Below are 16,418 nucleotides of genomic sequence, written 5' to 3' on the forward strand. Positions count from 1 at the left end.
CTGCTTGGCATCAGGTTGAGGTGTCGTCCACACTGCTTGGCATCAGGTTGAGGTGTCGTCCACACTGCTTGGCATCAGGTTGAGGTGTCGTCCACACTGCTTGGCATCAGGTTGAGGTGTCGTCCACACTGCTTGGCATCAGGTTGAGGTGTCGTCCACACTGCTTGGCATCAGGTTGAGGTGTCGTCCACACTGCTTGGCATCAGGTTGAGGTGTGTGTGTGTTATGTGTGTATGTGTATGTGTACACACATTTCCTATATTACCAGAATGTTCTGACAAGGTTAGATAACAAAACTCGAGGGCTTTTTTTGTTTCCTGAATATGTTAAAATGATATTTTAGGCTTTAGGGTTCGGGTTACGTTTAGGGTTCGGGTTACGTTTAGGGTTCGGGTTACGTTTAGGGTTCGGGTTACGTTTAGGGTTCGGGTTACGTTTAGGGTTCGGGTTACGTTTAGGGTTCGGGTTACGTTTAGGGTTCGGGTTACGTTTAGGGTTCGGGTTACGTTTAGGGTTCGGGTTACGTTTAGGGTTCGGGTTACGTTTAGGGTTCGGGTTACGTTTAGGGTTCGGGTTACGTTTAGGGTTCGGGGGAAAATAGGACTGTGTGTGTGTGTCCATAGTAGTGTTCTCTCCTACCTTGGCTGAGGAATTCCTCCATCTTGTCCTTGAAGGGCTGTAGGTGATCTTCAGACGACACTTTACACACCTTCTCCACCTCTGTGTTGCACGCTGGAATGAAGAGGACAAACTGGTCACAAAACGGCCACAGAAAGGCAATACAAAGGCTGATTTCAACAGAAAAATCACCATTTAAGATATGTAAATATTTAACCTTTAACTAGGCAAGTCAGTTAAGAACAAATTCTTATTTACAATGACGGCCTACCGGGGAACAGTGGGTTAACTGCCTTGTTCAGGAGCAGAACGACAGATTTGTACCTTCAAACCAGCAACCATTCGGTTACGTGCCCAACGCTCTAACCACTAGGCTACATACAATGTCGACCATAACAGATTAGTGCCCGACCAGTGGTCATCTTCAGTGTAGCTAAACCATGTTACTATGACCTAGCTATAGTTTCACATGAACCCAGCCCTCTTCTCTAACATCCCTGAAATGGGCCCTGTACTTAGAGAAAACTAACCTATACTGATCAACTATTACTCGTTGATAAATATGACTCAGTCGAGAGCTGCCCTGTGACACGAGTCTACCAGAGGAGCTAAATAACTTCTATGCTAACTTCGAGGCAAGTAACACTGAAACATGCATGAGAGCACTAGCTGTTCCAGAAGACTGTGATCGCGGTCTCCGCAGCCGATGAGAGGAAGAGCTTTAAACAAGTCAACACTCACAAGGCCGCAGGGCCAGACGGTTTACCAGGACGGGTAATGTGAGCGTTCGCTGACCAGATGGCAACTGTCTTCACTGCCATTTTCAACCTCTCCCTGACCGAGTCCATAATACTAACATGTTTCAAGCAGACCACCACAGTCCCTGTGCCCAAGAACAGTAAGGTAACCTGCCTAAATGACTACCAACCCGTAGCACTCACGTCTGTTGCCATGAAATTCTTTGAAAGGCTGGTCATGGCTCACATCAACACCATCATCCCAGAAACCTTAGACCCACTCCAATTCACATACCGCCCCAACAGATCCACAGATGATACAATCTCTATTGCACTCCACGCTACCCTTTCCTACCTGGACAAAAGGAACAGCTATGTGAGAATGCTATTCATTGACTACAGCACAGCGTTCAACACCAAAGTGCCCTCAAAGCTCATCGCTAAGGACCATGGGACTAAACACCTCCCTCTGCAACTGGAACCTGCACTTCCTGATTGGCCGACCCAAGGGTAGGTAACAACACATCCTCAACATCCTTGGGGCGGCAGGGTAGCCTAGTGGTTATAGCATTGGACTAGTAACCGAAAGGTTGCAAGTTCAAACCCCCGAGCTGACAAGGTACAAAATCTGTCGTTCTGCCCCTGAACAGGCAGTTAACCCACTGTTCCTAGGCAGTCATTGAAAATAAGAATTTGTTCTTAACTGACTTGCCTAGTAAAATAAAGGTAAAATAAAATAAAAAACGCTGATCCTCATGGGTCCTCAGATCCTCAAAAGGTTTTACATCTGCACCATCGAGAGCATCCTGACGGGTTGAATCACTGCCTGGTATGGCAACTGCTCAGCCTCCGACCACAAGGCACTACAGAGGGTAGTGCTTACGACCCAGTACATCACCGAGGCAAAGCTTCCTGCCATCCAGGACCTCTATACCAGGCGGTGTCAGAGCCCTATAAATTGTCAAAGACTCCAACCACCCAAGTCATAGACTGTTCTCTCTGTTACCACACGGCAAGTGGTACCGGAGCGCCAAATCTAGGTCCAAGAGGCTTCTAAACAGCTTCTACCCCCAAGCCATAAGACTCATGTACAGCTAATCAAATGACTACCTAGACTATTTGCATGGGCAGGTCACTTCTATGCTGCTGCTGCTCCTTATTACCCTCTGTTATTATCTATGCATAGTCACTTTAATAACTACCTACATGTACATATTATCTCAATTACTTCGACACCAGTAACCCCTGTATATAGCCTCCACATTGACTCTGTACCGGTACCCCCCTGTATATAGCCTCCACATTGACTCTGTACCGGTACCCCCCTGTATATAGCCTCCACATTGACTCTGTACCGGTACCCCCTGTATATAGCCTCCACATTGACTCTGTACCAGTAACCCCTGTATATAGCCTCCACATTGACTCTGTACCAGTACCCCCTGTATATAGCCTCCACATTGACTCTGTACCAGTACACCCTGTATATAGCCTCCACATTGACTCTGTACTGGTAACCCCTGTATATAGCCTCCACATTGACTCTGTACCAGTAACCCCTGTATATAGCCTCCACATTGACTCTGTACCAGTACCCCCTGTATATAGCCTCCACATTGACTCTGTACCAGTAACCCCTGTATATAGCCTCCACATTGACTCTGTACCAGTACCCCCTGTATATAGCCTCCACATTGACTCTGTACCAGTACACCCTGTATATAGCCTCCACATTGACTCTGTACCAGTAACCCCTGTATATAGCCTCCACATTGACTCTGTACCAGTACCCCCTGTATATAGTCTCCACATTGACTCTGTACCGGTACCCCCTGTATATAGTCTCCACATTGACTCAGTACCAGTACACCCTGTATATAGCCTCCACATTGACTCTGTACTGGTAACCCCTGTATATAGCCTCCACATTGACTCTGTACCAGTAACCCCTGTATATAGCCTCCACATTGACTCTGTACCAGTACCCCCTGTATATAGCCTCCACATTGACTCTGTACCAGTAACCCCTGTATATAGCCTCCACATTGACTCTGTACCAGTACCCCCTGTATATAGCCTCCACATTGACTCTGTACCAGTACACCCTGTATATAGCCTCCACATTGACTCTGTACCAGTAACCCCTGTATATAGCCTCCACATTGACTCTGTACCAGTACCCCCTGTATATAGTCTCCACATTGACTCTGTACCGGTACCCCCTGTATATAGTCTCCACATTGACTCAGTACCGTAATACCCTGTATATAGCCTCCACATTGACTCTGTATCAGTACCCCCTGTATATAGCCTCCACATTGACTCTGTACCGGTACACCCTGTATATAGCCTCCACATTGACTCTGTACCGGTACCCCCTGTATATAGCCTCCACATTGACTCTGTACCGGTACACCCTGTATATAGCCTCCACATTGACTCTGTACCGGTACACCCTGTATATAGCCTCCACATTGACTCTGTACCGGTACCCCCTGTATATAGCCTCCACATTGACTCTGTACCGGTACCCCCTGTATATAGCCTCCACATTGACTCTGTACCGGTACCCCCTGTATATAGTCTCTACATTGACTCAGTACCGTAATACCCTGTATATAGCCTCCACATTGACTCTGTACCGGTACCCCCTGTATATAGTCTCTACATTGACTCTGTACCGGTACCCCCTGTATATAGCCTCCACATTGACTCTGTACCGGTACCCCTGTATATAGCCTCCACATTGACTCTGTACCGGTACCCCCTGTATATAGCCTCCACATTGACTCTGTACCGGTACCCCCCTGTATATAGCCTCCACATTGACTCTGTACCGGTACCCCCTGTATATAGCCTCCACATTGACTCTGTACCGGTACACCCTGTATATAGCCTCCACATTGACTCTGTACCGGTACACCCTGTATATAGCCTCCACATTGACTCTGTACCGGTACCCCCTGTATATAGCCTCCACATTGACTCTGTACCGGTACCCCCTGTATATAGCCTCCACATTGACTCTGTACCGGTACCCCCTGTATATAGTCTCTACATTGACTCTGTACCGGTACCCCCTGTATATAGCCTCCACATTGACTCTGTATCGGTACCCCCTGTATATAGCCTCCACATTGACTCTGTACCGGTACACCCTGTATATAGCCTCCACATTGACTCTGTACCGGTACCCCCTGTATATAGCCTCCACATTGACTCTGTACCGGTACACCCTGTATATAGCCTCCACATTGACTCTGTACCGGTACACCCTGTATATAGCCTCCACATTGACTCTGTACCGGTACCCCCTGTATATAGCCTCCACATTGACTCTGTACCGGTACCCCCTGTATATAGCCTCCACATTGACTCTGTACCAGTACCCCCTGTATATAGTCTCTACATTGACTCTGTACCGGTACCCCCTGTATATAGCCTCCACATTGACTCTGTACCGGTACCCCCTGTATATAGCCTCCACATTGACTCTGTACCGGTACCCCCTGTATATAGTCTCCACATTGACTCTGTACCAGTACCCCCTGTATATAGTCTCCACATTGACTCTGTACCGGTAACCCCTGTATATAGTCTCCACATTGACTCTGTACCAGTAACCCCTGTATATAGCCTCCACATCGACTCTGTACCGGTACCCCCTGTATATAGCCTCCACATTGACTCTGTACCGTAATACCCTGTATATAGCCTCCACATTGACTCTGTACCGTAACACCCTGTACATAGCCTCCACATTGACTCTGTACCGTAACACCCTGTACATAGCCTCCACATTGACTCTGTACCGTAACACCCTGTACATAGCCTCCACATAGACTCTGTACCGTAATACCCTGTATATAGTCTCCACATTGACTCTGTACCGTAATACCCTGTATATAGTCTCCACATTGACTCTGTACCGTAATACCCTGTATATAGCCTCAACACACCCTGCATATAGCACAGATGTTTTTTTCTTCTTAAAACTGCATTGTTGGTTAAGGGCTCATGAGCAAGCTTTTCACTGTAAGGTATTTCACTGTAAGGTATAGAATAGGTGGTAGGAAACTATGTTTATTGTCCATTTGTAAGAATGGTAGTGTTTGTACCTGTGTACAATGTACCTGTTGTTTTCAGCACAGGTGACAAATACAATTTGACTTTGTGAAGATCTGTCAAGGCACTGCATGTGGCTGCGAAGGCAAATCATTCAACTGCATTCTGACCCCATCACCTGTCGCCCCTGGTAACCCGTCGCCCTGGAAACCCCTGCTCCCCTCCCCAGAACGATGATGCCTGCTGTGGAATTCTGGAATCTATTCTAGAACTTCCGTGAAGCTCTGAGAGTCACGCACCAATCAGTGGCCACAATGAATTAGAGTCAGAGTGTCAGCGTCCAATCTAAATCCCAGCTGGACAATTACCGCCCTCGACCTGACCTTTAGCCTGTGTCAGGGAGGGCCATGTTGTTCTTCCTGGAGCACACTGGTTGAGCACCTTTCACTAAGCTAGACAACATCTGTCTGTAATACAGACCCAGCCTACAGTCACCTCTGAAGACCACCAATATAACAGACATCTCAGTAGGCTAGACACCATCTGTCTGTAATACAGACCCAGCCTACAGTCACCTCTGAAGACCACCAATATAACAGACATCTCAGTAGGCTAGACACCATCTGTCTGTAATACAGACCCAGCCTACAGTCACCTCTGAAGACCACCAATATAACAGACATCTCAGTAGGCTACACACCATCTGTCTGTAATACATCTAGCTACAGAACAGAGAGGGCTTACTGTAAACAGAGAGGACCATCTAGCTACAGAACAGAGAGGGCTTACTGTAAAGAGAGACCATATAGTCACAGAACAGAGAGGACTTACTGTAAAGAGAGGACCATATAGTCACAGAACAGAGAGGGCTTACTGTAAAGAGAGAACATATAGTCACAGAACAGAGAGGGCTTACTGTAAAGAGACCATATAGTCACAGAACAGAGAGGGCTTACTGTAAAGAGACCATATAGTCACAGAACAGAGAGGGCTTACTGTAAAGAGAGACCATATAGTCACAGAACAGAGAGGGCTTACTGTAAAGAGACCATATAGTCACAGAACAGAGAGGGCTTACTGTAAACAGAGAGGACCATCTAGCTACAGAACAGAGAGGGCTTACTGTAAAGAGAGACCATATAGTCACAGAACAGAGAGGACTTACTGTAAAGAGAGGACCATATAGTCACAGAACAGAGAGGGCTTACTGTAAAGAGAGAACATATAGTCACAGAACAGAGAGGGCTTACTGTAAAGAGAGGACCATATAGTCACAGAACAGAGAGGACTTACTGTAAAGAGAGAACATATAGTCACAGAACAGAGAGGGCTTACTGTAAAGAGACCATATAGTCACAGAACAGAGAGGGCTTACTGTAAAGAGACCATATAGTCACAGAACAGAGAGGGCTTACTGTAAAGAGAGACCATATAGTCACAGAACAGAGAGGGCTTACTGTAAAGAGAGACCATATAGTCACAGAACAGAGAGGGCTTACTGTAAAGAGGACCATATAGCTACAGAACAGAGAGGGCTTATTGTAAAGAGAGAGGACCATATAGCTACAGAACAGAGAGGGCTTATTGTAAAGAGAGAGGACCATATAGCTACAGAGAGTGCTTACTGTAAAGAGAGAGGACCATATAGCTACAGAACAGAGAGGGCTTACTGTAAAGAGAGGACCATATAGCTACAGAACAGAGACGGCTTACTGTAAAGAGAGAGGACCATCTAGCTACAGAACAGAGGGGGCTTACTGTAAAGAGAGAGGACCATCTAGCTACAGAACAGAGGGGGCTTACTGTAAAGAGAGAGGACCATCTAGCTACAGAACAGAGGGGGCTTACTGTAAAGAGAGAGGACCATCTAGCTACAGAACAGAGGGGGCTTACTGTAAAGAGAGAGGACCATCTAGCTACAGAACAGAGGGGGCTTACTGTAAAGAGAGAGGACCATCTAGCTACAGAACAGAGGGGGTTTACTGTAAAGAGAGAGGACCATCTAGCTACAGAACAGAGGGGGCTTACTGTAAAGAGAGAGGACCATCTAGCTACAGAACAGAGGGGGCTTACTGTAAAGAGAGAGGACCATCTAGCTACAGAACAGAGGGGGCTTACTGAGGCTGAAAACTGTGTGGTGTGTGTGGACCATGGTAAATCATTGGTGATGTGGACGACAAGGAACTTAAAGCTCTCGACCCGCTACACAACATCATCGATGTGGACATGCTCTCCCCTCTTTCTCCTGTAGTCCTCGAAGAGCTCCGTGGCCTTAATGACGTTGAGGGAGAGGGTGTTGTCCTGGCAACACACTGCTAAGTCTCGGACCTCCCTCCCTATAGGCTGACTCGTCGCCACCGGCGATCAGGCCTTCCACCGTTGTGTCGTCAGTAAAACTTCAGTCATGTTGCAGTCATGTATGGCCTCGCAGTTGTGGGTGAACAGGAAGTACATGAGAGAACTAAGCACACACCCGATGGGCCCCCTTGTTGCGGGCCAGCGTGACGGAGGTGTTGTTGCCTAGCCTCACCACCTGGGGGCGGCCTGTCAGGAAGTCAGTCGCAGAGGGAGGTGTTTAGTTCCAGGGACCTTAGCTTAGTGATGAGCTTGGAGGGGACTATGGTGTTGAACGCTGAGCTGTAGTCAATGAACAGTAATCTCACATAGTTATGACCCTTCTTGTCCAGGTGGTAGAGGGTAGTTGAGATAAAACTATCTGTGGATCTGTTAGGGCGGATATACGAATAGGAATGGGTCTGGGGTGTCTGGGATGATGGTGCTTCATGACCAGCCTTTCAAACCACTTCCTTATTATACACGAGTGCTACAGGGCGATCGTCATTCAGGTAGGTTACCTTGGAGCTCTTGGGAACAGGGACAATGGCGGTCAGGTTGATACATGTTGGGATGACAGACTTGGACAACGAGAGAGTAAATATGTCTGTAGAAGGTCAGCGGATGCTTTGAAAACCCGCCCTGGTATTCCATCTGGCACGGCGACGTTTCTAGGGAGGTTTTCCTAGCCTGGTTCCTCTCTAGGTTTCTTCTTAGGTTTTGGCCTTTCTAGGGAGTTTCCTAGCCTGGTTCCTCTCTAGGTTTCTTCCTAGGTTGTGGCCTTTCTAGGGAGTTTCCTAGCCTGGTTCCTCTCTAGGTTTCTTCCTAGGTTGTGGCCTTTCTAGGGAGTTTCCTAGCCTGGTTCCTCTCTAGGTTTCTTCCTAGGTTGTGGCCTTTCTAGGGAGTTTCCTAGCCTGGTTCCTCTCTAGGTTTCTTCCTAGGTTCTGGCATTTCTAGGGAGTTTTGTCCTAGCCACCGTGCTTCTACACCTGCACTGCTTCCTGTTTGGGTTTTAGGCTGAGTTTCTGTACAGCGCTTTGTGACATCAGCTGATATAAGAAGGGATTTCAATAAATGTGATTGATTGATTGTTAACCTGTTTAAATGTTTTGCTCACATCGGCCACGGAGAGCGAGATCACACAGTCGTCAGGAAAAGCAGGGGCTCTTTCACACAAGGCACAGTGTTATATTCCTCAGAGAGAGCATAGAAAGACATCTCCTCAGAGAGAGCATAGAAAGACATCTCCTCAGAGAGAGCATAGAAAGACATCTCCTCAGAGAGAGCATAGAAAGACATCTCCTCAGAGAGAGCATAGAAAGACATCTCCTCAGAGAGAGCATAGAAAGACATCTCCTCAGAGAGAGCATAGAAAGACATCTCCTCAGAGAGAGCATAGAAAGACATCTCCTCAGAGAGAGCATAGAAAGACATCTCCTCAGAGAGAGCATAGAAAGACATCTCCTCAGAGAGAGCATAGAAAGACATCTCCTCAGAGAGAGCATAGAAAGACATCTCCTCAGAGAGAGCATAGAAAGACATGTAGCTCGTTTGGGAGTTGTGTCCATGGGTCCATGGCTTCATGGTTTCCCTTTGTAATTCGTTACAGTCTGACAGACCCAGTCACATATACGACAAGCTTCATAGTCGGTGTAATAGGAAGCCTTTTTCCTCCTATACTGCCTTCCGACAGGTTTGAAGACTCGGAGGTCGGAGACTTCTTGTATGTGTCACGTTCATTGTAAGCGGGTCGGCTTTGTCGGACCACTTCTGTATTGGAGTGCGTCACTGGTACGTCCTGTTGAAGCTTTTGTTTGTAAACAGGAAGCAGGAGAATGGAGTCACGGTAAGATTGGCCGAAGGGAGGACGAGGGAGTGCCTTGAATGAGTTTCTGTTGGTAGGATACAGGTGGTCTGGAGTTTTAACAGGAGATGTGTTGGTAGACGTGAGGGGGTCTGGGGTTTTAACATGAGATGTGTTGGTAGGATACAGGTGGTCTGGGGTTGTAACACCCCATAGGGGCACAGGAGATGTGTTGGTAGGATACAGGTGGTCTGGGGTTGTAACACCCCATAGGGGCACAGGAGATGTGTTGGTAGGATACAGGTGGTCTGGAGTTAAGTCCCCATAGGGGCACAGGAGATGTGTTGGTAGGATACAGGTGGTCTGGGGTTTTAACACCCCATAGGGGCACAGGAGATGTGTTGGTAGGATACAGGTGGTCTGGGGTTTTAACAGGAGATGTGTTGGTAGACGTGAGGGGGTCTGGGGTTTTAACATGAGATGTGTTGGTAGGATACAGGTGGTCTGGGGTTGTAACACCCCATAGGGGCACAGGAGATGTGTTGGTAGGATACAGGTGGTCTGGGGTTGTAACACCCCATAGGGGCACAGGAGATGTGTTGGTAGGATACAGGTGGTCTGGAGTTAAGTCCCCATAGGGGCACAGGAGATGTGTTGGTAGGATACAGGTGGTCTGGGGTTTTAACACCCCATAGGGGCACAGGAGATGTGTTGGTAGGATACAGGTGGTCTGGGGTTTTAACAGGAGATGTGTTGGTAGGATACAGGTGATCTGGGGTTTCAACAGGAGATGTGTTGGTAGACGTGAGGGGGTCTGGGGTTTTAACAGGAGATGTGTTGGTAGGATACAGGTGGTCTGGGGTTTTAACACCCCATAGGGGCACAGGAGATGTGTTGGTAGGATACAGGTGGTCTGGGGTTTTAACAGGAGATGTGTTGGTAGGATACAGGTGATCTGGGGTTTCAACAGGAAATGTGTTGGTAGGATACAGGTGGTCTGGAGTTTAGGCCCCATAGGGGTACAGGAGATGTGTTGGTAGACGTGAGGTGGGACGGTCTGAAATCACCCAGCATTTAAAACCAGGTGATCAAAAGCAAAATGTTTCCTTCAAACTTGAAGCAGCAAACCAGTTATTTATGGAAAAGAAGAAGTCGTCGTCCAATCCTGCCACTCATGGAGAATCCACCCACTACAACGTGCAGAGAGTCATCATCCATCCACTCATGGAGAATCCACAGGGTACAACGTGCAGAGAGTCATCATCCTGCCACTCATGGAGAATCCACAGAGTACAACGTGCAGAGAGTCATCATCCATCCACTCATGGAGAATCCACAGAGTACAACGTGCAGAGAGTCATCATCCATCCACTCATGGAGAATCCACAGAGTACAACGTGCAGAGAGTCATCATCCATCCACTCATGGAGAATCCACAGAGTACAACGTGCAGAGAGTCATCATCCATCCACTCATGGAGAATCCACAGAGTACAACGTGCAGAGAGTCATCATCCATCCACTCATGGAGAATCCACAGGGTACAACGTGCAGAGAGTCATCATCCATCCACTCATGGAGAATCCACAGGGTACAACGTGCAGAGAGTCATCATCCATCCACTCATGGAGAATCCACAGAGTACAACGTGCAGAGAGTCATCATCCATCCACTCATGGAGAATCCACAGGGTACAACGTGCAGAGAGTCATCATCCATCCACTCATGGAGAATCCACCCAGTACAACGTGCAGAGAGTCATCATCCATCCACTCATGGAGAATCCACAGGGTACAACGTGCAGAGTCATCATCCAGCCACTCATGGAGAATCCACAGAGTACAACGTGCAGAGCGTCATCATCCATCCACTCATGGAGAATCCACAGGGTACAACGTGCAGAGCGTCATCATCCATCCACTCATGGAGAATCCACAGAGTACAACGTGCAGAGAGTCATCATCCAGCCACTCATGGAGAATCCACAGAGTACAACGTGCAGAGCGTCATCATCCATCCACTCATGGAGAATCCACAGGGTACAACGTGCAGAGCGTCATCATCCATCCACTCATGGAGAATCCACAGGGTACAACGTGCAGAGAGTCATCATCCATCCACTCATGGAGAATCCACAGAGTACAACGTGCAGAGCGTCATCATCCATCCACTCATGGAGAATCCACAGGGTACAACGTGCAGAGCGTCATCATCCATCCACTCATGGAGAATCCACAGAGTACAACGTGCAGAGAGTCATCATCCAGCCACTCATGGAGAATCCACAGAGTACAACGTGCAGAGCGTCATCATCCATCCACTCATGGAGAATCCACAGGGTACAACGTGCAGAGCGTCATCATCCATCCACTCATGGAGAATCCACAGGGTACAACGTGCAGAGCGTCATCATCCATCCACTCATGGAGAATCCACAGAGTACAACGTGCAGAGAGTCATCATCCATCCACTCATGGAGAATCCACAGAGTACAACGTGCAGAGTCATCATCCATCCACTCATGGAGAATCCACAGAGTACAACGTGCAGAGAGTCATCACCCATCCACTCATGGAGAATCCACAGGGTACAACGTGCAGAGAGTCATCATCCTGCCACTCATGGAGAATCCACAGAGTACAACGTGCAGAGCGTCATCATCCAGCCACTCATGGAGAATCCACAGAGTACAACGTGCAGAGAGTCATCATCCAGCCACTCATGGAGAATCCACAGGGTACAACGTGCAGAGAGTCATCATCCAGCCACTCATGGAGAATCCACAGGGTACAACGTGCAGAGAGTCATCATCCAGCCACTCATGGAGAATCCACAGGGTACAACGTGCAGAGAGTCATCATCCATCCACTCATGGAGAATCCACAGAGTACAACGTGCAGAGAGTCATCATCCATCCACTCATGGAGAATCCACAGAGTACAACGTGCAGAGAGTCATCATCCATCCACTCATGGAGAATCCACAGAGTACAACATGCAGAGAGTCATCATCCATCCACTCATGGAGAATCCACAGAATACGTGCAGAGAGTCATCATCCATCCACTCATGGAGAATCCACAGGGTACAACGTGCAGAGAGTCATCATCCATCCACTCATGGAGAATCCACAGAGTACAACGTGCAGAGAGTCATCATCCATCCACTCATGGAGAATCCACAGAGTACAACGTGCAGAGAGTCATCATCCATCCACTCATGGAGAATCCACAGAGTACAACGTGCAGAGAGTCATCATCCATCCACTCATGGAGAATCCACAGAGTACAACGTGCAGAGAGTCATCATCCATCCACTCATGGAGAATCCACAGAGTACAACGTGCAGAGAGTCATCATCCATCCACTCATGGAGAATCCACAGAGTACAACATGCAGAGAGTCATCATCCATCCACTCATGGAGAATCCACCCAGTACAATGTGCAGAGAGTCATCATCCATCCACTCATGGAGAATCCACAGGGTACAACATGCAGAGCGTCATCATCCTGCCACTCATGGAGAATCCACCCAGTACAACGTGCAGAGAGTCATCATCCATCCACTCATGGAGAATCCACAGGGTACAACGTGCAGAGAGTCATCATCCATCCACTCATGGAGAATCCACAGGGTACAACGTGCAGAGAGTCATCATCCATCCACTCATGGAGAATCCACAGGGTACAACGTGCAGAGAGTCATCATCCATCCACTCATGGAGAATCCACCCAGTACAACGTGCAGAGAGTCATCATCCATCCACTCATGGAGAATCCACAGGGTACAATGTGCAGAGCGTCATCATCCATCCACTCATGGAGAATCCACAGAGTACAACGTGCAGAGCGTCATCATCCATCCACTCATGGAGAATCCACAGGGTACAACGTGCAGAGCGTCATCATCCATCCACTCATGGAGAATCCACAGAGTACAACGTGCAGAGAGTCATCATCCATCCACTCATGGAGAATCCACAGAGTACAACGTGCAGAGCGTCATCATCCATCCACTCATGGAGAATCCACAGGGTACAACGTGCAGAGAGTCATCATCCATCCACTCATGGAGAATCCACCCAGTACAACGTGCAGAGAGTCATCATCCATCCACTCATGGAGAATCCACAGGGTACAACGTGCAGAGTCATCATCCAGCCACTCATGGAGAATCCACAGAGTACAACGTGCAGAGCGTCATCATCCATCCACTCATGGAGAATCCACAGGGTACAACGTGCAGAGCGTCATCATCCATCCACTCATGGAGAATCCACAGAGTACAACGTGCAGAGAGTCATCATCCAGCCACTCATGGAGAATCCACAGAGTACAACGTGCAGAGCGTCATCATCCATCCACTCATGGAGAATCCACAGGGTACAACGTGCAGAGCGTCATCATCCATCCACTCATGGAGAATCCACAGGGTACAACGTGCAGAGAGTCATCATCCATCCACTCATGGAGAATCCACAGAGTACAACGTGCAGAGCGTCATCATCCATCCACTCATGGAGAATCCACAGGGTACAACGTGCAGAGCGTCATCATCCATCCACTCATGGAGAATCCACAGAGTACAACGTGCAGAGAGTCATCATCCAGCCACTCATGGAGAATCCACAGAGTACAACGTGCAGAGCGTCATCATCCATCCACTCATGGAGAATCCACAGGGTACAACGTGCAGAGCGTCATCATCCATCCACTCATGGAGAATCCACAGGGTACAACGTGCAGAGCGTCATCATCCATCCACTCATGGAGAATCCACAGAGTACAACGTGCAGAGAGTCATCATCCATCCACTCATGGAGAATCCACAGAGTACAACGTGCAGAGTCATCATCCATCCACTCATGGAGAATCCACAGAGTACAACGTGCAGAGAGTCATCACCCATCCACTCATGGAGAATCCACAGGGTACAACGTGCAGAGAGTCATCATCCTGCCACTCATGGAGAATCCACAGAGTACAACGTGCAGAGCGTCATCATCCAGCCACTCATGGAGAATCCACAGAGTACAACGTGCAGAGAGTCATCATCCAGCCACTCATGGAGAATCCACAGGGTACAACGTGCAGAGAGTCATCATCCAGCCACTCATGGAGAATCCACAGGGTACAACGTGCAGAGAGTCATCATCCAGCCACTCATGGAGAATCCACAGGGTACAACGTGCAGAGAGTCATCATCCATCCACTCATGGAGAATCCACAGAGTACAACGTGCAGAGAGTCATCATCCATCCACTCATGGAGAATCCACAGAGTACAACGTGCAGAGAGTCATCATCCATCCACTCATGGAGAATCCACAGAGTACAACATGCAGAGAGTCATCATCCATCCACTCATGGAGAATCCACAGAATACGTGCAGAGAGTCATCATCCATCCACTCATGGAGAATCCACAGGGTACAACGTGCAGAGAGTCATCATCCATCCACTCATGGAGAATCCACAGAGTACAACGTGCAGAGAGTCATCATCCATCCACTCATGGAGAATCCACAGAGTACAACGTGCAGAGAGTCATCATCCATCCACTCATGGAGAATCCACAGAGTACAACGTGCAGAGAGTCATCATCCATCCACTCATGGAGAATCCACAGAGTACAACGTGCAGAGAGTCATCATCCATCCACTCATGGAGAATCCACAGAGTACAACGTGCAGAGAGTCATCATCCATCCACTCATGGAGAATCCACAGAGTACAACATGCAGAGAGTCATCATCCATCCACTCATGGAGAATCCACCCAGTACAATGTGCAGAGAGTCATCATCCATCCACTCATGGAGAATCCACAGGGTACAACATGCAGAGCGTCATCATCCTGCCACTCATGGAGAATCCACCCAGTACAACGTGCAGAGAGTCATCATCCATCCACTCATGGAGAATCCACAGGGTACAACGTGCAGAGAGTCATCATCCATCCACTCATGGAGAATCCACAGGGTACAACGTGCAGAGAGTCATCATCCATCCACTCATGGAGAATCCACAGGGTACAACGTGCAGAGAGTCATCATCCATCCACTCATGGAGAATCCACCCAGTACAACGTGCAGAGAGTCATCATCCATCCACTCATGGAGAATCCACAGGGTACAATGTGCAGAGCGTCATCATCCATCCACTCATGGAGAATCCACAGGGTACAACGTGCAGAGAGTCATCATCCTGCCACTCATGGAGAATCCACAGGGTACAACGTGCAGAGCGTCATCATCCATCCACTCATGGAGAATCCACAGGGTACAACGTGCAGAGCGTCATCATCCATCCACTCATGGAGAATCCACAGAGTACAACGTGCAGAGAGTCATCATCCATCCACTCATGGAGAATCCACAGGGTACAACGTGCAGAGCGTCATCATCCATCCACTCATGGAGAATCCACAGAGTACAACGTGCAGAGAGTCATCATCCATCCACTCATGGAGAATCCACAGAGTACAACGTGCAGAGCGTCATCATCCATCCACTCATGGAGAATCCACAGGGTACAACGTGCAGAGCGTCATCATCCATCCACTCATGGAGAATCCACAGAGTACAACGTGCAGAGAGTCATCATCCATCCACTCATGGAGAATCCACAGAGTACAACGTGCAGAGCGTCATCATCCATCCACTCATGGAGAATCCACAGGGTACAACGTGCAGAGCGTCATCATCCATCCACTCATGGAGAATCCACAGAGTACAACGTGCAGAGCGTCATCATCCATCCACTCATGGAGAATCCACAGAGTACAACGTGCAGAGCGTCATCATCCATCCACTCATGGAGAATCCACAGAGTACAACGTGCAGAGCGTCATCATCCATCCACTC

At 48.3% G+C, this 16,418-nt stretch overlaps 1 protein-coding gene across 1 annotated transcript in view; it reads right to left on the reverse strand.

The window, feature by feature from the left end:
• The window catches only part of LOC124020913 (formin-2-like), a 54,347-nt gene that overhangs the window by 17,998 nt on the left and 19,931 nt on the right, over nt 1-16,418 (reverse strand). Inside the window, exon 7 of the mRNA XM_046336227.1 lies at nt 640-732. Within this exon, the coding sequence (XP_046192183.1) occupies nt 640-732 (93 nt within the window). The remainder of the gene's footprint in view (nt 1-639; nt 733-16,418) is intronic.

Source organism: Oncorhynchus gorbuscha, unplaced genomic scaffold, assembly GCF_021184085.1.
Source record: "Oncorhynchus gorbuscha isolate QuinsamMale2020 ecotype Even-year unplaced genomic scaffold, OgorEven_v1.0 Un_scaffold_982, whole genome shotgun sequence".
Classification (NCBI taxonomy): Eukaryota; Metazoa; Chordata; class Actinopteri; order Salmoniformes; family Salmonidae; genus Oncorhynchus; species Oncorhynchus gorbuscha.